At 38.1% G+C, this 25391-nt stretch overlaps 1 protein-coding gene across 4 annotated transcripts in view; it reads right to left on the bottom strand.

Annotated features, from left to right (window-relative positions):
• LAYN (layilin) overlaps positions 1-25391 on the bottom strand; it is a 375483-nt gene that overhangs the window by 215522 nt on the left and 134570 nt on the right. For all 4 annotated transcript variants that reach the window (XM_044080992.1, XM_044080990.1, XM_044080993.1 and 1 more), the window contains one exon: positions 12115-12412. In XM_044080992.1, coding sequence (XP_043936927.1) covers positions 12115-12412 — 298 coding nt within the window. The remainder of the gene's footprint in view (positions 1-12114; positions 12413-25391) is intronic.

Below are 25391 nucleotides of genomic sequence, written 5' to 3'. Positions count from 1 at the left end.
TGGCATTGTATTAATGTGCTGATATTTTGGCAGCGGGTTTGAGTAGTTACATAGATCTTTATGAAGATATATCAGGGGCAGTAGCGGTGGTACCACTGTAAAAGGAAAGTGGTTTGGTTTCCTCTGGCCACAGCACTGGAAGCAGATGTATATTCTTTGGGGCATTATCTTTCTGGAAATCACACCCATTTGTATAGCAATGTTGGTATGATATTCTGAACTAGCTAATAAGGAAAGTCTGTTCTACTTAGGCAATAAAGTTGTGGTGTTTGATATACACAAGAGTGTGTCTAATTCTGGTAGGGTGCAGGCTCTTTATTTTTATTTATTTTATTTTTATTTTACATTTGATTACTGGGAAAGTCTGACTGGACACAAGTCCATTTGAGATAATTTGAGCATACAGTGTGTGTGTGTGTGTGTGTGTGTGTGTGTGTGTGTGTGTGTGTGTGTGTGTGTGTGTGTGTGTGTGTGTGTGTGTGTGTGTGTGTGTGTGTGTGTGTGTGTGTGGGTGTGTGTGTACTAAGATAGGAATTAGTTCTGAAAAGTACATATGATTGGTTAGAATAAGGATTCTAGGAGGAAAGAGGAGCAAACAGGTGGTCCTTAGCAGAATGCTTGCAACAGTGCAGTGGCATGGATTAACCTGAAATTGGAAAGCAGATGTTGTAGATTTATATGGTTTGGGAGTGAGTTCCAGATTCTGGCTGTAGTGCATGGAAAGAGAGATTTACCGGCATCATTTTTGAATTTGATGACATTCATAAGGTTTTGTTTACTAGATCTTAAGGTTCTGGTGGTAGTGTAGTGCTGAATTAGATACTGTAGTGCTGGGGTTTTGTCAGGCAAGTAGTAAAGTTTATGTGCTGTTGAGAGTTGATTAAGTAGCAGTAATTGGGGCAGCTCAAGCCAATTGAGCAGCTTGAGGGTAAGACAGTGATGGGATCTATGAGAGGCCTCAGATGCGAACTTGTCAATCTTGTTGTAACAAGATTCCAATTTGTTAAGTTTGGTGTGGCGAAGTTTGTCAAGATAGGGGAGGCATAAAGCAGGATGGATAAAAGGTGAGTCCTTGCAATAGTGTCTTTGATATGATTGATCATGAACTGTTTGTTCCTGTAAAGGAGACCACGCTTTTTGTTTACTTTCTTGATTGTTTGGGCTATGCATATGTCAAATTTAAGATTGTTATCAATTACAACACCTAGTAGTTTTGTGTGTGTTGTTGGGGTGATTATGATGTTATCTTTGGAGTTTATGGTGAAATTGTTGTTTAGAGGAGGAGGTCTACCAGGGGCTGAAGAGAATTAGTTTAGTTTTTTTGGGATTAAGAATAAGTTTGATGTTAGTGAACCATGCTTCAGCTAAAGCAAAGTTATTTTGAGTTAAGGTTTGAAGTTCATTTAAAGTGGGGGCAGCACATATAATGGTGGTGTTGTCTGCATATTGCACTACAGAGGCAGAGGATGAGGATACAGCTATCTGATTTGTAAATAGGGTGAATAGTAAAGGACCGAACATGGATCCTTGAGGGATGCCTATGGATACTGGTAATAGGGAGAACAGTTGGTCTTGCCATAGCACTGCTTGCTGATGCCTGATAACTAGCTATTGAAGCATGATGTAGTAGAGGAGTTTACGTTAAGGGAAGATAGAGTTTCACGAAGCATGCTATGGTTTACCATGTCGAAGGCTTTAGATAAGTTTACAAATATGGAGGATACGAACAGTCCCTTGTTTCTATCGTGATTGACTATGTTGGTAAATGACAGTAGTGCTGTTGTTGTGCTATGGGAAGGTCTAAAGCCATGCTGAGATTTGGAGAGTAGGTTGTTTTTCAGTAGGTATAGCATTAGTTGTGAATGAACTACTGTCTCTAATATTTTTGATAAAGGTGATAGAATTGCGATTGGGTGGTAGTTGGTGAGCTCAAGGGAGTTACCACTTTGTGGAGTGGAATAATATGTGATATTTTCCACAAGTTGGGTACTTTACATTCAGATATTGATCTATTTATGAGGATGGACATGGGATAGGCTATTGCTTCTGCTGATATTTGAAGGAAATCAACTGGAAGTTTATCAGCTACCAGTGTGTTTGGTTTAAGTTTTTTTTTTGAGGAGTTTAGCAATAGCTTTTGTAGGCACTGGGTGCAGGGAAAAGCTAGAGGAATTGTTTTGTCTATTGATGTGGGTAGGGGTGGCTGTTGGTGTGGGAGTGGTGGTACTAATTTGAGTGTTGGTTAGAGCTTAGACTGTTTTGGTAAAGAATTTGTTAAATTGTATGGGGGTCTTTTCATGGTTGTTTGGTAATACAGGAGTAGGAGTGGTGTATTTTCCTGGGTGCAGTAGACTATTTATTGTGGCCCAGAATTTTTGAGGGTTGTGAGTGTGTTTTTCTTGTAAGATTTTATAGTAATTGGTTTTATCAAGTTTAATTAGTTTTTTGGCTTTGTTTGGGGAGTTCTAAATAGTTTTGATTCAAGGTAGTGGTTTTGTGTTTATGAAACTGTAACCAGGCTTTGTCACTATCTTTCATTTTAGTTTTAGTGTCTTTTGTTAGCCAAGGGGTGTGGTTAGTTTTGACTCTAGTGGTATGGGAGGGAGCATAATACTTTAGGATTCTGAGGAAAGTTGAGTTAAAGTTTTGCACGGCTTCGTCTAGAAATAGTTGTTTTAGGGGAGACCAATTACAGCATTTTAGTGCATTGATTAGGTCATTAGCTTTGAAGTTCTTTTTGTTACGTACTATTCTGAGGATGGGTTTGTTTATGTGGTGGGATCTGTTCCTAATAAGGTAGGTTGTTTGATGGTCACTCAGACTGTCTGGAAGACAGCCTGATTGTTGTGCGAGAGTAGGATCAGACAGCAGTATCCAATCTAAGATGGACTGTCATTTGGATGTCTTGTCAATTCTAATGGGGGTACATATGATTTGGGTAAACCCATGTAAGTTAATGTGGGTGGAGGGGCTGTGTCTGGAACAATAAGACCAGTCAATATTAAAGTCTCCTAAAAGTATAGTTTCTTCTGGACGGGAGGTAGACATCCAGTATAGCAGACTTTCCATTATAGCAATGTTATTGTCTGGTGGGATGTAGCCACCTGCAATAATTATTTGTTTCTGGAGTTTAGTTTTAATTTAGCAAAAATTAGTTCTATATTTTTGACTTCTTGGGAATTGCACTCAAATTGTTCTATAGTGAGATGATTTTGGAATATTTTCCCTGCCCTGTCATTACATATAATATTGTATCCGGGGGGGGGGGGTAATCTCATTATTGTGTTGTTCTGATTTAAGCCAAGTTTCTGTTAACACAGCTAATTTGATTTGTATGGGGCTAGGAGGGCATGTAGGTCTTGAATTTTTGTTAAGTATACTTCTTACATTTATGTTTAAGAAGAGGAGAGAAGAGGTAGGTCTTTGGAATAGAGGATTTGGCAGATTTAAGTTGGTGTGGGTTGATGAATTGGGTCCTGGATTAGGGTATATATCTCCACTGCAAGTGAGTTTTTGGAGTAGGTATAGGTAGAGTTTAGTTCATTTGTATATTATTTTAGTTTGCTTTTTGGAAGAGTGAGGGTTAGTTTTGTGTGTTGTTTTATTATATGAGTAGGAAACAGATTCGGAGGAGGCATGGTCATGTGGTGATATAGGGAAATTTCTTAGTTTTGTGGTATTGGCTATGGATTCTGTCTGCCATTGTGGTGGGGTGGTGAAATAAAGTTGTGTGTGGTAGGAGGTGAGGATGGAAAGCAGGAGTAGTGAGAAGATAGTTAATGGGTACAATACTGGTTTTAGATGGGTATGATGTGGGTAGTGCATTTTATATAGGAGTAGAATCTTTAGCTATAAAGGAGTAATATTTTTAGCTATAAAGGTGTGGAATTGTTAAAGGGTGTAGTGATTAGTATGTGGTGAAGTGTGCTGGTATGGGGGATGGTAGCTCTTGTTAGATTGGGAGATTGGGAATGAGAATCAAAGGAGGGTGTGGTTTGTAACTGTAAGTTTAAGAATTATGGGGGTGAGTGGGAATAGGGGTAGGGTGTAGAAGCGGAGTGAGCGGAGCGAACAGAGTGGAATAGCACTGCTAGCACTGCTCTTTGAAGGGGGCTATTGGAAATGATGTCCTTTTCTGCAAGACATTTGCTGGGAAAAGGCTGCGGCATATGATATATTCATTTTATTTATTTATTTATTTATTGACATTTGTTGACCAGAAAAGTCCGACTGGGTCAGGAACCAATTTTCAGTGGAGGCCCCAGAAAAAAGCTGAAGACATTATGCATGCACAGAATAACAAGTATATTACAAGAATTTACAATATAATTTACTGTACAATGCAGTACAATATAACATATAGAGAAAAATTATAAATTATGGGAAATTACAATATCAGAGAAAAACAGAGTAATTTACAAGATACATTTATTTATTTATTGCAAATATTGAACAGATTAAAAGTTAAGAAAGTGAAAAATAAATAGGGGTAGTTTTAAAGGGGTAAATGTTTGAATGATAGATTAAGGTCAGTGAGATAAAAAGTAAGAATAGAGTTGTTAAAAATAACTTGTAGATCAAAAGTGTTTCCTGCTGGTTTTGATGGGTAAAAATTGAGGTAAACTAGAGGAAAACTCAAAGAGAATAAGATGGTTTATCTATATGGATAGATGCAGGGGCAGACATGAGTATTTAGTAGATAGTTCTTTAGGGTGAGTTTAAAATTGTTAAAGCAGCCAATGGTGTTTATGCTGGTTGGAAGTGAGTTCCAGAGTTTAGAGACTGCGTATGAGAAAAGGCAGTGCCCAACTCTTTTGTTTGGTGCATAGACAGATATGAGTTGTTTATTTTCAGAGGGAAGGGTTCTGATGGGGCTGTAGGGTATTAGAATGTTCTTAAGAGCAGGGCAGTTATTTGAGGAACGGACAATTTTATGTGCTATGGACAGTTGAAGAAGTTTAAGGTGATGTGGAAATTGCATCCAGTTTAATGTATTTAAGGCGTGGCAGTGATGTGAGCAGTATGAGCTATCTGTGGCAAATTTGGCAATTTTATGGTAGCTGGACTGGAGTTTATTTTGTACAGATGAGTGCAGGTTAGTAAAAATGGGAGCACCGTATAACAGGAAGGGGAGCAAGTAAGTGTTGGTGAGAGCTTTTTTTTTAGTGGTGCTGTCCATGAAATGTTTATGTCTGTATAGGGCTCCTAATTTGTAGTGTTTTTTTAATGGCATTACAAATATGATGTTTGAAAGTAAATTTATTGTCAATGGTAATACCTAATAGTTTAGCATGGGATGTGGTTTCAATTTCTCTGTTGTTTTGGGAGAAAATATGAAAGGTGGATGAGAGGGGTTTTGAATTGAAGCTTTGTTTTTTTGGCATTAAGAAGTAGTTGTGATTCGCTTAGCCAGGCTTTGATTGTGGTGAAGGTATCTTGGGTTATTTGTTGGAGGTGTTGTAGATTATGTGAGGAGGAGATGATGATAGTATCATCTGCATACTGGATAATAGAACTTATAGGAGAAGCAGTGTGAAGGTTGTTGGTAAAGATGTTCAAGAGTAAAAGTCCAAGTATGGACCCTTGTGGTACTCCAGTTTGGTTGGTTTGGTATTCTGATAGGGTATTGTGCCATTTTACACATTGTTGCCTGTTAGTGAGGTAGCTATTAAACCATTGGTGGGGGATGGGTGGGGTGCAGCTAATATTAGAAAGGTGCTGTAGAGGTTTTGTGTAATACTGTATCCAAAGCCTTCGACAGATCTAGTAGTAGTACAGAAGCAATATTACCAGAGTCTATGGATTTCTGAATAGTTTCCATGAAGGAGATAAGTGCATTGCTTGTACTGTGTGAAGGGTGAAAGCCATGTTGAGTGGGGGTGAGTAGGTTGTTGTGTGTGAGATGAAGTAGTTGTTTATGAATGCACTTTTTGAGGAGTTTGGATAGTGGGGAAAGGATGGAGATTAGACAACAGTTAGAGGGTTCATTGGAGTTACCTATCTTGTGAAGTGGGGTTATGATGGATTTTTTCAGAGGCTGGGGACATCGGATTCTGTAATTGAGTGTTGATCAGTATACTAACAGGATGTGCTATGGCCTCAGCATCGAGTTTTAAGTATTCTGGTGGGAGGTCATCAGAGAAGAGAGAGCATGGTTTTCATTTTCTGAGGAGTATGTGGATTTCTGAGGTTGGTATTTGTTGTAGTGAAAAGGGGAAGATGTTGTGGTATTACTTTGATGAAGAGGAGAAAATTTGCCTATGGGGTGGTGGGGGGAGAGGATTTTTCTAAGTGAGGACTGTTTTTATGGGGTAGAGGTAGAGGGGGAAGGAATTTGTTAAGGAGAGGATAGAGGAAGTGGAGTCTGTTGCTATTTACAAAATGTGAATTGAGTATAGGGGATATTTGCAAGGGTGTTTTGCCTGGGCATGGTGATTGGTTTTGTTTGGTGCCAGGTGTAAGGAGATTAGTGATACTTTTCCAGAACTGGATACACTTTCTTTCTCTCTCTATATATATATGTATATATATTTATATATATATATATACATATATATATATATATATATATATATATATATATATATATATATATATATATATATATATATATATATATATATATATATATATATATATATATATATATATATATATATATATATATATATATATATATATATATATATATATATATATATATATATATATATATATATATATATATATATATATATATATATATATATATATATATATATATATATATATAAACATAAAGGAATGGAGAAGGGCAATGAAAAATGCAGGGTTAAGAGTCAAAGATAGCACTGTAACATGAATAGAATAGGAACTCAGGTAATTTGCCTTTACTAACTTGTTTTCGTTTTTCTCTTACACGTTGTAAGAATGTCTGGCTCATCAGCCATTCTTTAGTTTATTTCTTTTTTGGTGATTTTTTGCTTCCACTGCTTGCTTGTTATCAGCCCTCTCCTGGTCAAGTGGTGCAATCATTCCACTTCACTAGGATGATGATGGGCCAGAAGAGTCTATTACCAAGGTAGTCACCATGCACAGTGCATATATTTTTGCGCCTCAACTGTTAAAGCCAATGCACATGTCCAGCAACAGTCCTTGTATTGTCTCTTTATAGACTGGGAAATGTACACTGCCAATAAATCACAGGCACCATGTTTTCTGGACATTATTAAAATGGACACCCTGGACCAGGTAGTTGTGCACTCTGACTAGAGGATCAAACATACTGGACCTAGAACAGACCAACATGGGAGAGTAGTCTCCCCTGTGTCACATACTCATTGGTGAGGTAGGACCACAAAGCTGTTTCTACTGAAATAAAAATCAACCTGGAAAAAAACAACTAAACTATTCTAAAGCAAACTACATCCTATTAAGGGAAAGTTTGTCAAAATTCTTGGCTCCTCCAGACCATGAGAATACATCTACTTATGAAGAGTTATTCACAAAAGCCCTGAACAAATGTAAATGGCTGCACTGAGGCTGCTATACCTAGCAGAAGTAAGTCCAAATACCAAAAATGAACCCGACTGGTGGAATTCTAACCTTAACAGGGTATATAGCAAAAGAAAAAAGCTGTTATGGCCAAAGTCAGAAAAAGCAACTCTCATAGAGAAAAAAGCTCTCTGATTCAACTAAACAAAAAAGTAAGAGGTCTAATAAAGTCCAACAAGGCCAATTATGAGGTCAGGGTAGTCTCCCTGACTAAGAACAATAACAAAGTGTTCTTCAGCTATATCAGGAACCTTAAACATAACACTCATCAGCATGCAGAACTGGTCGTAAATGGCACAAGCTTCACTTATCAGGGTGACATAGCGAATGTACTGGCTTATAAATTTTGCTCTAACTTCACCTTCCCCTCTCCCCACTACCCCCAGTAAAATCCCTTCTAGCATATCCTCCCAACTAACAGCAGGGAGCAGGTCCTTTAAGGCCAAAAACACTGCTTCAGTGGGTCCGAAAAATTCCTGCTTGCCTCCTAAATAGCCTAAAACATGACCTAACAGGACCACTTGAAGCACTCTTCACCTACAACCTCAAAACATGTTATATGCAGGTGAATGGAGGGCTGCAATGCTTATCCATCTTCATAAGGCTGGTCCATTAACTGACCACGGGAACTACATACCCATCAGTCTGACAAGTTTAACATGTAAAGGGAATGAATTATCATGGAAATGATCAACAAGGACATTGGCAACCTATCAACACTGTATCCATCTCAGTTTGGCTTTGTTAAGGTCTTGCCTACTTAACCTGGTAGCCTTCTTTGAGAGTGTCACCAAGGCTATGGATTAGGGGAAAATGCTGCATACCACCTATCTTGACATGGCCAATGGCATTAGATACAATACAACCAAACATGATGCTATGCAGGTAGGTTGATGCACGGCCAGAACCATTCAAATGTATACCACAAGGCCAGCAGTATATGATCCAGAAGTCACAAAATAAGATGAAAATACACTGAAGAAGGCATTGGTTGCCGAAACCGGTCTGTCTCACTAATAAAGGACTGTTTTCAGACAGTTATATGCTATTAATTTAGTATTTTCATCTTATTTTGTGACTTCTGGATCATATACTGCTGGCCTTGTGGTATACATTAGATACAATACCCCACTCAGGTATTATTGACAAACTGTCAGAACTAGGCATAAATCTGTACATAATTTGCTGGATTGCTGGCTGGCTCACTGATAGGACCCAAGAAACCAGGACTGGTGTGACCACCTCCACAAGGAGAACTGTCACCAGTAAAATGCCCCAGGGCTCCATGTTGGATCTGCTCCTGTTTGGCATCTACTCAGAAGTCAAGGCTAATGTCAAAGGCCACTGGCTCATCAAGTTTGCAGATAACTGTAAATTGGGAGCTATCATAGATTCACCCCCACAACAGCAACACCCTACAAGAGAGTGTAACACAAACAAATGGCTGGTGCCAAAGCAGGAAACGATTTATAGTGCCCTTTGGGAAATTATTCACCCAAGCTAATTACTCCATCGATAAAACATCCTTAACAGTTGATACAGTAGTTAGGGATCTGGGAACATGCAGTATGTATACACCAATCTGCCCTTTGACCCTGGGAACATACAGTATGTATACACCAATCTGCCCTTTGACCCTGGGAACATACAGTATGTATACACCAATCTGCCCTTTGACCCTGGGAACATACAGTATGTATACACCAATCTGCCCTTTGACCAACAAGTAGCTAAGATAGTAAGAAAATAATTCTATGTTACCCAACTCATAAGCAAGGGTATGACATCCAGGTCCAAGGAAGTTAAAGTACCATCTACTCAGCCTTATCAGACTCATCATTAATTACAATGCCCCCTTTGGCATGTACCTAACCAGATGCTTGCAACAGCGGCAATGCCCTCAAAGGTTCCTCATCAGGACAATCCAGGGTATGAATAACCTATCCTATGCAGATCTTCTTAAGGCCCTGTTTCTGTACTCAATCATCTACATGTTACTGAAAGGTGATCTGTGCCTGGCATATAAGGCATCTTCAGATCCAGCTCTGATTGAGCTCTTGCATAGCTGCCAAACTAACAGCACCAGCAACACTAGATCCAAGGATCTGAGCTTTGCCTGTGACATAAATAGAATTTGCTGCATATGTGTCTCACAGGATTTCCACACTATGGAATAAGCTCCCCATCCACATGAGGCCAAGTTCACCCCTGACCCTATTCTAAAGAAACCTTAGTCACTGGATGGGAAATCGCATATTCATACCCAGTCTGACCCCCATGTCTCTGATGGACAGAGGTAGAGAGTAATTAAATTAACCACTAACTAACATACCTCCCCACATTACCCTGAACTTCTTCCTTGCTAACATACCCCACCATATATGCGTCCAAGGTACTCAGGGAAAAAACTGGATTGGGTTGTATGGCTAGGCTTATAAAGACCCTGGTAGTCATTAGCCTAGCATAAACCTATAAACCTATCAAGTTCCCAAGCAGCTAATCGACCTCAAGTTGCACAGGTTGCAGTCAGGCCTGTAACTCACTATGTCACTGATACAGACTAGCCGTTCCTTCGCTGAACGGTGAAGAAAACAAACCAGTCTGGAGCAAGTGGAAAGCAACTGAAGTTAAGCATAAAAAGAAAAAATGTGGAATGGTGAGGTTTTGAGGAATAAACTGTTCCCAGCTATAGGCAGTTATCAATTAAATAGCGGTGGTGGTGCTGCGGTAGCGTTGTCGCCTCACAGTAAGACTCTGTCTGGTTCGATTCTCAGCTAGAGTGTCTCTTGCGTGGAGACATGCGTGAATGGGTGTACCTTCATTGAAGGTGTTGTGTCAAGGCTGGTAACTCGGCACGTAAAAACCAACTACCAATCATTAGCGGACTGGAGTTCCACTGTGGTGACCCCTAACCGGGAAAAGCCGAAAGACACAACAACAACTTAGAAGGCCAGGTGTTCTGATTTTGCATTTGTGAGGTAGTGATTTGTTATTTTATACTGAAGAAAGGCTTTTGTACTGAAGAATTGTACATCACTGTAAGACTGACACTGGTTTTCGCAGGTGATGGGACTGGGTGGGAAGATTGTGTGGGATATGAACCTATTCCTAAGTTCGAACTTACTACTGGGAGGACATTTTCCTTAAAGATGTATTATACTGAATATTTCACACAACTGTACTTTCTTTTGTCACTTCTGGTAGTATTCCAGATTGAATCCTTTCATCTCATTTCTCTTTTTACTTTTTTCAAGTTTCTTTGACAAGGCTGGAGTCTACCACATTGTTCTGAATACCTTACTGGTTGTTTTTCACAAATCTAGCTTATCTTCCTTTGTGATTTCTGAACAAGGCATTTATTTATCAGCCTTTTCGCAGTCTTTATCTGTTGTAAACTCACCCATTTGGCTCAGACTTACTATTTTTCTCATTGCCTTTCTTTCTTTTTATTTAATTGTTAACTGTTAGTCTGGAAATTGGGAAAGTGGTTTAAGGTTGTGAGCTGCTAATGACCTACTTCCTGGGTTTCAGGGTTTGATTCCTTCAGTTGTCATTTGCCTACTGTGTGACCTTGAACAAGTCACTTAACCAAATAATGGTTTGGAACAATTGCAAAGTTGAACTAGGCTCCTTAATTGTCTCCTGGATTGCATTTCTAGTAACTAACTTAGAACCTATGAACTAAGTAGGTGAGTCTTTTCAGGCATGACCCTGGATGCACAAATATATAAACAAGCATCCCTAGCAATACAAACTGAACAAAATTGCAAGAGTGTGTTAACATCATAACAAATATCGGAATTAACTAGAACATGACAGCATGGTAAGGAATTGTACGAACATTACTTAGGCATGTACAAAAAGATGGAACAATATTTAATTATTGAGTACTAAAAATGCCCTTAAAAGAACAGCATTTGTGCATATCATATAAAAGGCAGTTCGACTTCATGTGAAAACTAAGGTAGTTTTTTTAATTTCTGACTGTTTAGTGTGACTCGGAAATAATAGGTTAAGCCTTTTCAGAACTGACTAAGGCAGATGAAGGCCTTTCGTAAGTTAAAAAACCCTGATTGCTGTGACATTAATGGGTAGTGAAGTAATAGTTATGGCTACTCAGTGTGCCAGGTGTAGGTATTATTCAATAGGCAGGAGGTCCGTTATCACAGAACTCTAGAAAAGTGTTGCCCTTTCTGTTACAGGCAGTCAGTTAGCCATCCACAAGGTAAGATACTGTTCAAAGTAATCTCACAGATAACGATATAGTTTACTAACAGATCTATGAAGCGGTTTGGTGTCATAAGTGCAATTAAGGCCAGTCAAATAATGATCTATTCAAGTCTGGGTATTAAATGGTTTATGCTAAAGACCTCCTGGCCTCAAATGTTCATACATGTATAATACAGTCAGATGCCCCCTTGTGCATGGATCTGACTATTTTTTCTCAACATGGAGGCATATTTAGTAGCATGGCTGTCATTTACCATCAGTCCATACTGCTTTAGTTTGATCTTTTACTTTGATGACTATCAAACAACAAAAAACATTCTTTAAATGTTTTATATTTAAGACAGTTCTTACCGAAATTTGGCGTTGCTGCCATCCATCCATGCATATAGACTAGGACAATTTCCAGAATTCTCCATTTTGTCTCCTTTTCTTCTGAGACCTATCCAGAAGTCTCCATCGCCAGCACCCAGTCCCTGTATGATTTGTTGAATCAATTTTTGCTCATTTTCTGACTCAATACTGACCAAGTATCCACCTTCACTCCTGCAGGCATGGTGAGCCTCTTCAAAACTGTACCTACGTGATACATCATGAAAATAAACAACCTTGTAACATGGCTTTTGTGTTCCTCCTCGACACACTGCCTGACCTACAGAGAGAAAGGTAAATTATATTAGTTTCACTATACATAGTTTTGTCTGAGTTCCAGGTTCTTAGAAGCTCTTTTCATCTCTCATGTTTAGTGATGTCTCAGTTCTATTTCCTTCCACGCAATATGGATATGGTAGCTGGTCAGGGCAACCATACCAGAAAAGATTATTCCTTTCATCATGTCACTGCAGCTTTCTGTTATAGCTTGCTGTCTCACAGTCTCACTTATCTGTATAGGAGAATTAATAACATGCAACAGGTAGTACGCAGCTCTCTTATTAAATGACAAGCATAAGACTCAACAGTGACAAAAACTTAAGCATGGCCGGAGACAGTCACTTCCTATTATTACAAAAAATGTGAATTATTACCATGATTATATTTTTCTTCCTTGTTGTTTTTTTTTTTTTTTTTTTTTTTTACTGCTGCTGCTATATACAAGCACAATTAAAACAAAATCTGAGTGTAGAGTACTGAAGAAAGCAAACTGGCAGTTTTACAAGCAGCAAATTAAGAAATACAAGTGGCAATAAATTCGTTTTGTGCCTTAAAATGCAAATTCCTTGAAATAACTTGCTTTTTCAGTACTCTGACAAATCAAATTATATTAATTATATTAATCATTTTTCTGGAAAAACAGAGAATCAGAGTTCTAGAATATAGATCTCTGAACTAGAAGGAATACAAACTAGTAACCACTGTCAGGTCTGCTGTTTTATCTGTGTCCATCTCAAAGCTTAGGCTGCCAACATAGCAAAGTATCCTGCAGCTTTTATTATTATCAAGTGCCCATTGTTATCCGTGTTGCGTATATCATATACATAACATAAATGATAAAAGCAAACGTGTGTATGACTGTGTGTGTATGTGTGTATGTATGACTATGTATGCATGTGTATGTGTATTTCTCTCTCTCTCTCTCTCTCTCTGTGTATATATATATATATATATATATATATATATATATATATATATAAATATATATATTTACACACGCACACACACACAAACACACACACTTAAGTATGATGTGCATCAAAAGTATGACAGATAAATGTTGACTTCAAAATTATGAAGCTTAATCATTTTTAAAAGTGTTTTTGCACTCCCTCTAATGCCTTATATGGAAGCCCCCCCACACACACACACAACACACACACACACACACACACACACACACACACACACACACACACGCACACACGCACACACACACACACACACACACACACATAAATATAATCAGATTTGGATAATTTGTTTTTATAATTATGAAACTATGACATTTAGAAATATATATATATATATATATATAAATATATATATATATATATATGGGTCTACTTCACTTCGCTGAGACCAAATTGCCAAAACTTCAAATCACAGAAAACTCATTTCACTGAAAGCTTACAATGCTGCATTTCAACATACTACATTTTATTTGTGTAGAGTACTGTAAGGCATTTAAAAGGCATATGCCCTTTTTCCCACTACAGTGTGATCCTGGAGTTACTATATATAGTTAGGGGAGGTGCGGGGGGGCACAGCCCCCCACCTAGTTTGGTTTTATATTGTCCATTTTCTGTTAAGCGGGTAAGTAAGTGTTTTTTAAGTTCTGGAAAGAATTAGAAATTGGTGTTGTAAGTGTGCTTGTGTATGGTGTAAAATGTAGTATGTTGAAATGCAGCTTTGCCTCTCTGGAATGAAATACCATGAAACCAATGTATATCAGAACATTTAATTTGAAATGTTAAACTCAGCAGTGTGCAACTCTAAGGCGAAAGCTTTTAACATGGTACAAACTAACACATTTTTGTGAATTCAGTTACAGTGTACAATTGGTACTCAGTCTTTTCCACACTACACCCTCTGGGTCCAATTAGATGAAAAGTATAACTCTGTAAGTAATTATTCCACTAAGATATCTTGAAAAGCCTTTTGTACATCTTAAGTTAATGCTAACTTTAAGAATTATTTCACTCTCTCTTTTTAAAGAAAGTTTTCCTGAATGGTATACTTTATGGAATAATAATTTTGTTGTATGCTGACAAGGCTAGTTTTATGTTTTATGAGCCATTAACTTTGCAGCCTTCCTGTCTGACATCAGCTGATTTACAAACATACTATCAGCTGCCTGTACTTCTCTCAGTCTGAATGTCAGACTAGCTATGGTAATAGTTATATGCAATTTTAAGAGAGATAAAAGTTCATAGATATTAAAAAATATATCTGTAATGTCTCTGCCTATATATTACACCTAATTTTACTGGATAGGAAATCTTTGAACAGGCAAATAGAACGAAGAAGAAGAAAGAAATGTTTGAAATAAAAGCATTAAATGAGTAATGCAGTTGTTTTCCTTCTCAGATTGGCACCGCTGTTATAGTTATAAACCTAAGCACATGAAATTCAAAACAGATTTTTATAAGCTATGCAACATGTTATTGGAAAGTGACTTTCTTTTATGCTGAACTCTAAGCCAAACACTGTAAATATAAGATAGCCAAACTACTCTGCCAGTCACTATTCGGTATCAAACACACTACCTCTCTTTTTATATGCTGGAACTGTGTAACTGCATACTTTCCAGTACACGTAATGATGTTAGTTGAAGGATTCCTGGCTTGCCTCTTTTGCCAAACTAAATTTGTATTCTGCTTCCTTACCTTGTTCTCTGACTTTACACAAGTTCTTTGCCTGCTGCATCCAACTGGTGGAAGAGTAGGGGAATAAACTGGTTTACTTACAAGTACTTTCATCTATGCTAGAGAGAAAAAAAGATCCATGACCTGGACACTGAAGTTTTGACTTTGTTGTTTATAGATGTTCATTTAACACTGAACCTCCAGTCTGTCTAAGCTTTTTGTACATGTGTTTTGAATAAAATTTCCATGAAGGGATTTCCCATCTGGTCTAGCGGTTAGATTTCCAGGTTTTCACCAAGACAGCTTGGTTCATGTCTCAGAATGGGACTATTATATCTTGGTTTCCTCACTAGTATACAGGTGGGTATCCTCAACTGTCATGTGTAAGAGTCGTTATAGTTTGTAAACAGGGAGTCATATCATTCTTGTATCCAATGTAAACAGAATGCTCTGAATCTCAACAAATGCAGCACAATAACATCTGGGAAGCAAGTAATTCTTCCGGCCTGTCATATTAAAGGAAAACAGTTCAAAATGGATACTATTGTAAAATATCTTGGTAAAGTCCTAGATAGAAAACTTTCCTTTGATCAGAAGATCACTGAAGTAGTAAATAAGAACTGTAGAGCTTACATTTTTCCCAGGGGATAGGTATTTGGTTTAGGGAGGGTATTTTTCTGATTACATCTCAATGGTGTCCCAGATCCTTGCATACCCAGTGCGCTCTTAAGAAAAAGTGTTGCTCAGTCTAACAGGAAATAATGGTTCACAACCAAAAGAACTGATGGTCTTGGATGCCTGTGCTATCCTGAGATGACAAAGGAATTGCCTTTGCTCTCAGTCTTCTATTAGCTTTTCAAAGAGAACTTGTGCCTTACATCTTGGGCCATGAAGGATCCTGTTTTTCTTTGAAACAGTACATTTAGAATATTCCTTATGCAAGATTAGCACAGTCAACCTTACAGACTATTGGTATTAATAACAAATATGTATAATTCATTACCCAGCACTTCCATTGCCATTGGCATAATCTCCTTTTCCTTATGAAAAACCTCAATCATGTTTAGACCATCAAGAAGGAAACTTACGTGATTTACTTATATTAAAACATGGGACAAATGCAGTAAAGCTTCTTGAAGCCGACTAGGACATAAGCTTAGGATGCATCTATGAACTTTTGAGCTGAAAAGTTGGAAGAGCCTATTCTTTCTCTCCTTTCTTAGCTGTGAATCATTAGATATTACAGACTAGTTTCCACATATTTCCCCCCATTTTTTGGCCAAGCTGTTAGCAAGAGCAGTATTATTGTTTCCTGCCTCTTCATATTACATTAGTTTTCCTTCTTTTGTCTTTAAAAGTCCAATGTTCACATTTCTCACTTAGATAGCTTCTTCTTTCACTAGATAGTCCATTTGAAAGGCTGAAATCACCCTAGTGTCCCAATAGCAGGATGTAATGCTATCATACAGACAATACATATTTAGAAAAAAAAACATTACTACAGAGCAGGCAAGATAAAAACATTTACTCTTGGCACTGCTATAGCTGGATAAAGCTAGAATATGAGTCTGTGGTCTTTTAATTATAATAAGAAAGCCTGTAATTGATATGCATGAGGCAGCCGATCAAAATTCTCACACTGAAGAACACTGGATGATGCAAGACAAGAAAGGAAAAAAAAATACATCACATTAAATCATTTTAAAGTTTGAAAGATGGCCACGGTGGATTTATGTAATTAGTTGTTTCTCATTTAATCACTGTAAAAGTATCTAAACCTACAAATAACTCTCTCTCTCTCTCTCTCTCTCTCTCTATATATATATATATATATATACACACCACACACACACACACACACACACACACACACACACACACACACACACACACACACACACACACACACACACACACACACACACATTGTGTGCATATATATTTTTGTGTGAAATATTACAGATGACACAAGTCCCAATTGGGTAGCCTCTCATATCACATTAGGTGGGCACATCCACATGTGAATTGTAACAATTTATATACCTTGCCCTCCTCTATCTCTATTTTACATAAAATTCTACAACATATGTTTCATAAAGGTATACATAACAGCACAGTTATTCTTGGTGATTCAATATCAATGTTGTTGGGAAAGACTCTTGTCACCGATTAAGATGCTGCTTGCTTTTAGCTCCACACATGACCTAATAATAACCAACAAAGAGAATAGGTGCCCTCACACTGAAATACTCCCCAGTGTTCTCAGTGACCCATCACCCATTAAATCCATTTGGTCATTCAGAACAAACATCCTCATATAACTGAAGAAAGATGTTTCCCTCATAATAAGCTACCAAATCTCAACACCATACTCACTGCTATAGATCGGACTCCCCCTGTATGCCATGCCTGAACCCCTCACTGCTTTAGAATTTTTCAACACAAAACTGACCAGAATTCAGGATATAATCTACTCTTTTTCGACAAGAAGGCTCAGATCACAGTGTTAATCATGCCTTTCAGTGGCTAGTAAAAACAAATTTAAAGCCAGAGATTCAGTCTGGAAGAACTTAAGAAGAAATCCCAATCATACAGAGCTATGCCAAACATTTCTGAATTTATGGTGCAGAGGATAAAGCTGTCTCACAGCAAGAGGTTCTCCAGATCAGTTCTCACCTGGAGAGCCTTCTGTGAAGAGTCTGGATGTCCTCCCTGTGTTCATGTTGGCTTCCTGTGGGTGTTCAGGTCAGGTTTCTTCCCACATTCCAAAGCCATGCAGTAGGAGGACTAGACACTTTAAATTGGATATAGGTGAGAGCGTGAGTGCAAGTGTGTGGTGTGGAAGAATAACAGTGACAGGAGTAGCCACCCAGCAGTGTAAACCTTGGCTATAAATGATTGTCACTGTTGGGTTGACACCTGACCCCATGTGCAAAAATGGGAAAAACAGGTTATGGGTGGATGGAGATACAGACAGACAGACACACACACACACACACACACACACACACACACACACACACACACACACACACACACACACACACATATATATATATATATATATATATGGTTCTACCTGACATAGTCGAAACCACACAACACCGACAACCACATCACCGACACCACATATTCGACAGTCCATAAACACGAAACCACACATAACCGACAACGAAATAACCGACGGTACACAAACACGAAACCCCATACACTGCACACACCACAATAACAATTAAAAACAAAACACATCCCCATTCCACAAACCACACACACAACACAAGCACACCAAAATCCTTACAAGCCCACACTAAACCTTACCCTAACCCTAAGGTCCGTCACTATCGCACACTTACCTACCCGCTCCCTAACCCTAACTCACTTAACCCGCCCCTATCGCTCCCTAACCCTAACTCACTTAACCCACCCCTATCGCTCCCTAACCCTAACTCACTTAACCCACCCCTATCGCTCCCTAACCCTAACTCACTTAACCCACCCCTATCGCTCCCTAACCCTAACTCACTTAACCCACCCCTATCCCCACAGACCGTCAATCTCCACACTTACCTGCCTCGCACCCTAACGTCCGTCACTACCGCATACTCACACAGCCTTTCCCCATGTCGGCATCCTCGGCGTTGGTGTTGTCATCCGTCGTGTCGGTCTTCTGCATTGTCGATGTTCTGCCACTCGCGATTCGCGTCGGTCTTCTTCGATTTCGATCTTCTGGAGCTCCGGATTCCGATGTCGGTCTTCTGCGCTGTCGACGAAGTCAGGTAGAACCATATATATATATCATTGAACTGTGAATTGGCTGGCTGGCTGGCTGATTTGCTCAATTCAGAATTCAGTGAAAAATTAAAGTTGTAGGAGAAAAATTAGTTCGAGATCAGCTGAGAGTTTTCCCCTTTCCTACTGTTGAGCAATTATTTTTTGGGAGGGCAATTATTATTATTATTATTTGTTTTTTTTGTAGTCAGCCATTATATGTTGACCTTCTTTATAGTCAGCCAGTTTAAATCCAACAATGTGGGCATCAGGAAAGTTTTTTTTTTCAGCAGATGCATACATAGCCAGTGCTGACATACTAAAATGCCAGCTGCAGGAGTGCATCGTCTTTCTCCAGTAACGTTTTGTGATATGATGGAAGAGCACATGATTATCTTATACTTGTCTGGCTGTAACTTCAAATTCCCAACTCTGTGCTTATATCTGTTTGGAGGAAACATACATTTACTCTCTTAAATTGTATTCAAGTTACCCTTACACATGATCCTTGCCTCTTTCTCCCTATATATATATATATATATATATATATATATATATAGATATATAAATGATCTGTCTGCATCTTGTAAATTCGAGTACTTATTCGTGCCCATTTTTTTCAGATATATAAATCATTCTATGCCTTACCTTTCTTGTATGGTACCATATTTGCCTCTGAATAGCATTACACAGCTACTGTGACAGATGATTGATCTGTCCCTATCCTTCTGCCTTTCCCTATAATTTCTATTTTCTTTTTGTTTTGGAGTATTTTTCTCTCTGCAGCTGTCAATCAGCTGCCACTGGTGCCACTTCTATATCCATTGGGTCTGCCGGGCACTCCAACACATCCCTGGACCTACTCCAACCCATGCTTAGGACCAGTGTGGAGATGAGCACATCCTGGTGTGCTATCATATGCTACCATTAGGGTATTCTGCTCTTAATGCCGTACCCCATTTCTCCCAGTGTACATTTGACCCAATTTCTCCCAGTGCACGATTGTATCTCTACAATGTGCTGACATACAATGGGGATATATATCATATTGTCCAGCTCCTGTAATGACTTAGCCAGTGTCCCTCACCTAATCCCAGTTTGAACACAACCCACTATGTATCCCTACCTCCATCAGAGATTTAAAGCAAGGTGTGTGCAGGCTTATGCCCTCCATCTTGTATTGGGCATGCCCATCCTTCCCTCGCCATGCATCCAATGCATGAGCTGCTAATTGAATCCAGGTATCATAACCTGTAGTTTGGGCCTTATCCCTCTATGCCATGGCATGGCTTCCCATTCCCTGCATTTTCCATTAACAACACTCCTAATATTATTATTATCTTTATTCTGACTTTTTTCTTTAATTTGCTTCTTCCTAGTATGCATTGATCTCCCTCTTTGTGTGTTATACTTCATCTTTTCTATTAGTTTATTCCATATTTTATGAATCCGACTGATGTCTCAGCTTGTATCCCATAATAAAGTAGTTGTCAGTGGATAATTATATATTGCAGAATGTTAAATAATCTGCAAAAACTAAGTGGCAACACATATTCATGAATGTACAATTTCTAACCCCATCAGTTTACAAATTTTACAGAAAACTTATCAAAATTTGAAACTGGATAGAACATTCAGTTAATATACATAATGCTTGAAACACATACACAAACATTAAACCATCAGAAAATACTGTTACATTTGCTGGTTAAGTGTTAATGATAAAGGTGGACAATGGACAAGGACAGTTTAACTAATGCTTTTCGTTTCTAAATGTGATGTCAGAGAAAACATATTACAGTGTCATACAGCAGTTTGTCAACTACCTCACACTACAACAGTATTTTAACTTCTGAATATAAGCTTTGTGCCTGATTAATAAAGTTATGCAAATTATATTTTTTGTAGTTTGAATTACTTAGGAAAAGCTATAGCAATCCATTTATTTTGAATAGTTGCTGTAAAAATCTGCTTAATACTGTTAAAATGTATAGACTGGCTTTCAAGTAAAAATAGATTGCTTTAAACCCATTTTGTGATATTTATTAAAGTTTTAAACCACAGGGATTACAACTCTTGAAGTTTTTTTTTTGTTGGTATCTTGGATAACCAGCAACAACAGCACTTCCTGGCCTTGTCCTTGGGCTTACAGCCTTCCAAGAGAATTGCAGAACTCCCACATTCACTGTCTTTTAAAATTTAATTAACTATCATGTAGTTCAGCATTTCCAATTCACCCTGTTATTAAAGCATTCTGGGGCCATAATATACTATTTGAAAATCAATTTTAATGCATCTGCAATAATATTAAGGGCATTTCTTGCACACGGTTTGCTGTTTCTGAAGCTGTAATAGGGCACAATGAAAAAATGTTGTGGTTCTTACATTCTTTGGAATGCATATCTATTTTGCTGGATAACTTTGTCACCTTTATATCAGATAAGTGTTCTTGCATCTTCTTTTTAAAATTATATGCTGTCTGACCAGTTTACACTTTACCACATTCACATTGGCTGGCATATCTCACATTTTTGCTTTGCATCCCAAAAACTGATCTACTAGAAGCACTCATCATTAATCATTCAACATTAGTTTCCATAGAAAGTTGAAACTAATAGATGTTATATCTGCCAAAGGAGGAAATTCTTTGTGGTTGTGGAGCTCCCTTAACATCTACCAAATACTATGAATAATAAATCAAATGGCTATGTACAATGTCTATGTACTAAATATTGGGTGGGATGCTGAACACTGCCAAAATTCCATATTAGTTGGCAAAATCTTCCATTTCGTGTGAGAAACAGAATCTGTGTGCCGTGACAAATGTTTGTACATTGTTATAAGGCTAATGATTTTCATATTATTTGAGGACATGATCACACATGAAGCTTACTACTTCTTGTATCCCTCAATTAAAAATCAGTCTCTGCTCCTTTTCTTAACTCTGTTCAATGCCCTATTTGCTGTATAGTCTCTTTGCCTCAGATGGCTAACTATGTCAAAAACATCCTTGTGCAAACGTCTTCCTTAAAATAACTTTAATTTCAATTGAAATAACTCTGCATACTAAAAATACTACTTTAAACTAGGGGGTATAGGAGCCTATCCCCTGCTATGTTTTTTTGTTCTTAGTCTGTGTCAATGATTTTACTTTCTAAAGTTAAATGCAGGAAGTATGTTATATTGAGAGTGCTCATAGTTAAAATGGAAACCAAATGGATTTCAATTTAGGCCATCTAAAAATTCAAATTGTATAATGCTCATCTCATGCCAGATAAGTATTTCAGGTTGAACAAAATAAAAATAACAAGCTACATTATGAAATAAGGTTGATTTATAAACAATATAGTTGATAAAACAAAAGAATGTCAGAATAAAAACATTAATATGCCCAGTTATAATTGCTGAAAGACCCAGCAGTCTATCTAATTGTTACAGATAGAGGCTAGAATGATCTTCAGATATAATACCATGATCTCAGAAAGATTAAATGATGGCATAGAGTTGAATTCATTTTTAATGATAACTGTGTAATAGGATTAATTAAAGTTTAAAAGAGACTAGAAAGAACCCACACATTGTGAGCTGCAATGCCTCATCAGAATGTATGAAAATGACCAGCTGGGTCCCTCAAGGTTTGGTGCTGGGACCTCTCATTTTTGGCCTTTACTTTTCAGATCTCTAAGCAGACAGCCAAGACCTCTGCCTAACAAGAATTGTTCACAGATGATTGTAAACTGATTGCTGTTGTTAAATCACCCTCTTGACACCTGGACCACCCAGAATGAGCTCTCCTTAGTAAACCCTTGGTATACTAAAAATGGGGTCAAACTAAATCATCCTCACCCCCCCCCCATACTAGATAGACATCACACTATCAGAACAAGAAAATGGAGTCAGGGACCTACAACCTGTGTTGATAATTCACTGTCTTTTAACCATCATGTCACAGCAATTATCAGGAAATCCTTTTATCTAGCACAGCTAGTTGCCAAAGGAATATCATCAAGGTCTGAAGAAGTAATCACTCCATTATAGTCAGCATTGATCATACCAATTATCAAGCACAATGGCATCTTTCAGATATATCTCAGTAAACATATCAAACAATTAGAAAGACTCCATAGGTTCTTAACCAAACATATCACAGGCCTAAAGTCTCTGAGTTATAAGAGAGGCTATAAGCTCTATCCCTTTATTAACTATTTTATATGCATTTGAAATGAGATCACTCTCTTGCTTACAGTACCATTAGAGTCCTGGCTGTCCTGGATCTCCTATATCTCTCTAAGTCCAATGCCTGTATCTGCATTAGTACAAGGGATCTGAATCTTCACTAGTAGATAAATAAAACATGGTGGAGGGATAGGTTTACAATCCAGCACCTCCATAACATCTAGAATAAACTTATCCTGCATCTTAAGCAGTGTAACTCACTATTTTCCGATAAACATAACCTAGAAATAGGCTTCACAAATTTACTCCAGGACTGCCTGACATGGCCCTCATAGAAAAAGTAGGTGTAGCATGAGGGAGGGTCCTGGTAAGACATAAATGAACATAAAACTCAATGGTCTTGGAATATCTATGAAATCTATGGAACTGGTTAACAATCTTTTAAAAGAAAATTTATGTGTTTGTGATTAAATACCTGCTCATTAAAACTGTGAAATTCTGTAATTTGCATTTCTCCTGAAGGGCTGTAGCTCTTGTTATTGTTGCTGTTTGTTCACAATAAATCAAGAAACTACAACATTTGTGACCACTGTAGTTAGCAAATAAATGGATTGCTATTAGTTGAGGCTTGTATTGTCATACCCATAAAACATTTTTGCTGTTAAAACCACTGTTGCAATATTTTGTCTTCATATGTGTCCATCTATATTTAATGTTATGTATATTATAGATAATTATGATCAGGTATCTTATTATAAACAGACTCTAATAAGTGAAGGACTTTAAATGTACTCTGAAAGTCAGAGAAAAATCTTATTATAGCAAGGTTCATAGATAAGCACATTGTTATAGCAAGGTCCTTACATATGAGCCTCGTTGTTATAATTAGCAGAACCGAACTCTGGAAAACATTCTGTTAGTATAGGTCATTATGACTGAGTATCCATTCATAATCAACTTGATTTGTATTCGGGACATGGACATCAAGTTCACCTCAGAACTCAGACTTCACTGTGCTCCAGGAGTGAATTGTAACATCTGTGTCAAGAATACGTAACAAATAGTTATGATCAGAGAGACCTAATCAAAATTCAGTGTATTATAGGGATCATTAGCTGCTCCGATTTGCAGCTAGTTATAGAAAAAAGTGGAGGAGTACAAAGTGTTTCATACCATTGAAAGCTGTGAAACACTTAATGTTTCCACACAGAAATCGGACAGATGTGAAGTGTACTTTGATGGATGAATGGCTTAAAAAATGTACACACATTCTGTAACACTTTTAGTGTGTATGCACAAAAGTGAAGTGTTAGCTTTTAAAGCTGTTTTAGCTTCTCACTACTGTTTGTTATTATATTCTAATCTGAGACTAGAACTTAACAGTAAGGTTCATAGGTTCATAGGTTCATAGGTAAGTACTAGGCTATCTGCCTGAGGCATCTGTAAGCCTAGCCAGAATGTGTTGGCTTTTGCAGCCCCCTTAGATTAGTTCCCTGTGCCTCTGTCCAGCAGAGCCATTAGTTCCCTGTGTCTCTGTCCAGCAGAGCCACTGCAGTGATCCCGGGGTAAATTTTCTGTTTCCCATCCACTCGTCAAGGTTTCTCTTAAAGAATGTTAGTGAGGGGCTCTGTCTAATGTAGATTGGAATCCTGTTCCAAAGCATGGGGAGTCTCTGGGACAGGAATATATCCCTCCAGCAAGTCCTATTTATCGTTGTGGTGAAGTTTAGATCCCTAGAGCATGTGGCTCTCTGGGATTTGTTTTTTTTTTTAGGTGGAGCATGTCCATCAATTCTGGGTTGGACATGGCCTTGTATGTCAGGCAGAGATCACCTCTGAGTAAGCGGCATGCAACCGAGTACAGCTGGAGTTTCTTCAGTCGGGCTGCATAGGGCATCTGTTTGAGGCCAGTAATCCTCTTGGTAAGGTACTTCTGTCGTCTTTCCAGCTGTTGCAAGTGTCTTGTAAGGTACATCCCAAATGGGGCATTGTACTCCATGATGGGTCTGATGAGTGATGAGTAGAGGGGCACAATAACCTCTTTTGTTCTAGATGCGAAGCCTTTTGTTATTAGGTGGGCCACATAGAAGGATTTTCTAACCACCTTGGCAATATGGTTATCAAAGGAGAGATTACTATCTACTTGGGTCCCCAGATCCCTTATTTCATTTTCTGTATTTAGGGGACTACCACATATGTGGTAGTTTGCGGGTACTTTGTTATTTCCAAAGGTGATGACTATGCACTTTTTGGCATTTAGCTTGAGGCCATGATTTTGACACCAGGTATCCGTCTCAGTGAGACCCTTCTGGAGGATGTCTATATCAGCCAGAGAGTCAATTATGGCCCCCAGTTTGCAGTCATCTGTGAACCTGGTCAGCCATAGTCC

The sequence above is a fragment of the Protopterus annectens genome, chromosome 8.part0 (assembly GCF_019279795.1).
Source record: "Protopterus annectens isolate FY-2018-M chromosome 8.part0, PAN1.0, whole genome shotgun sequence".
NCBI classification, from domain to species: Eukaryota; Metazoa; Chordata; order Ceratodontiformes; family Protopteridae; genus Protopterus; species Protopterus annectens.
This window is presented reverse-complemented; position numbering and strand designations above follow the sequence as displayed.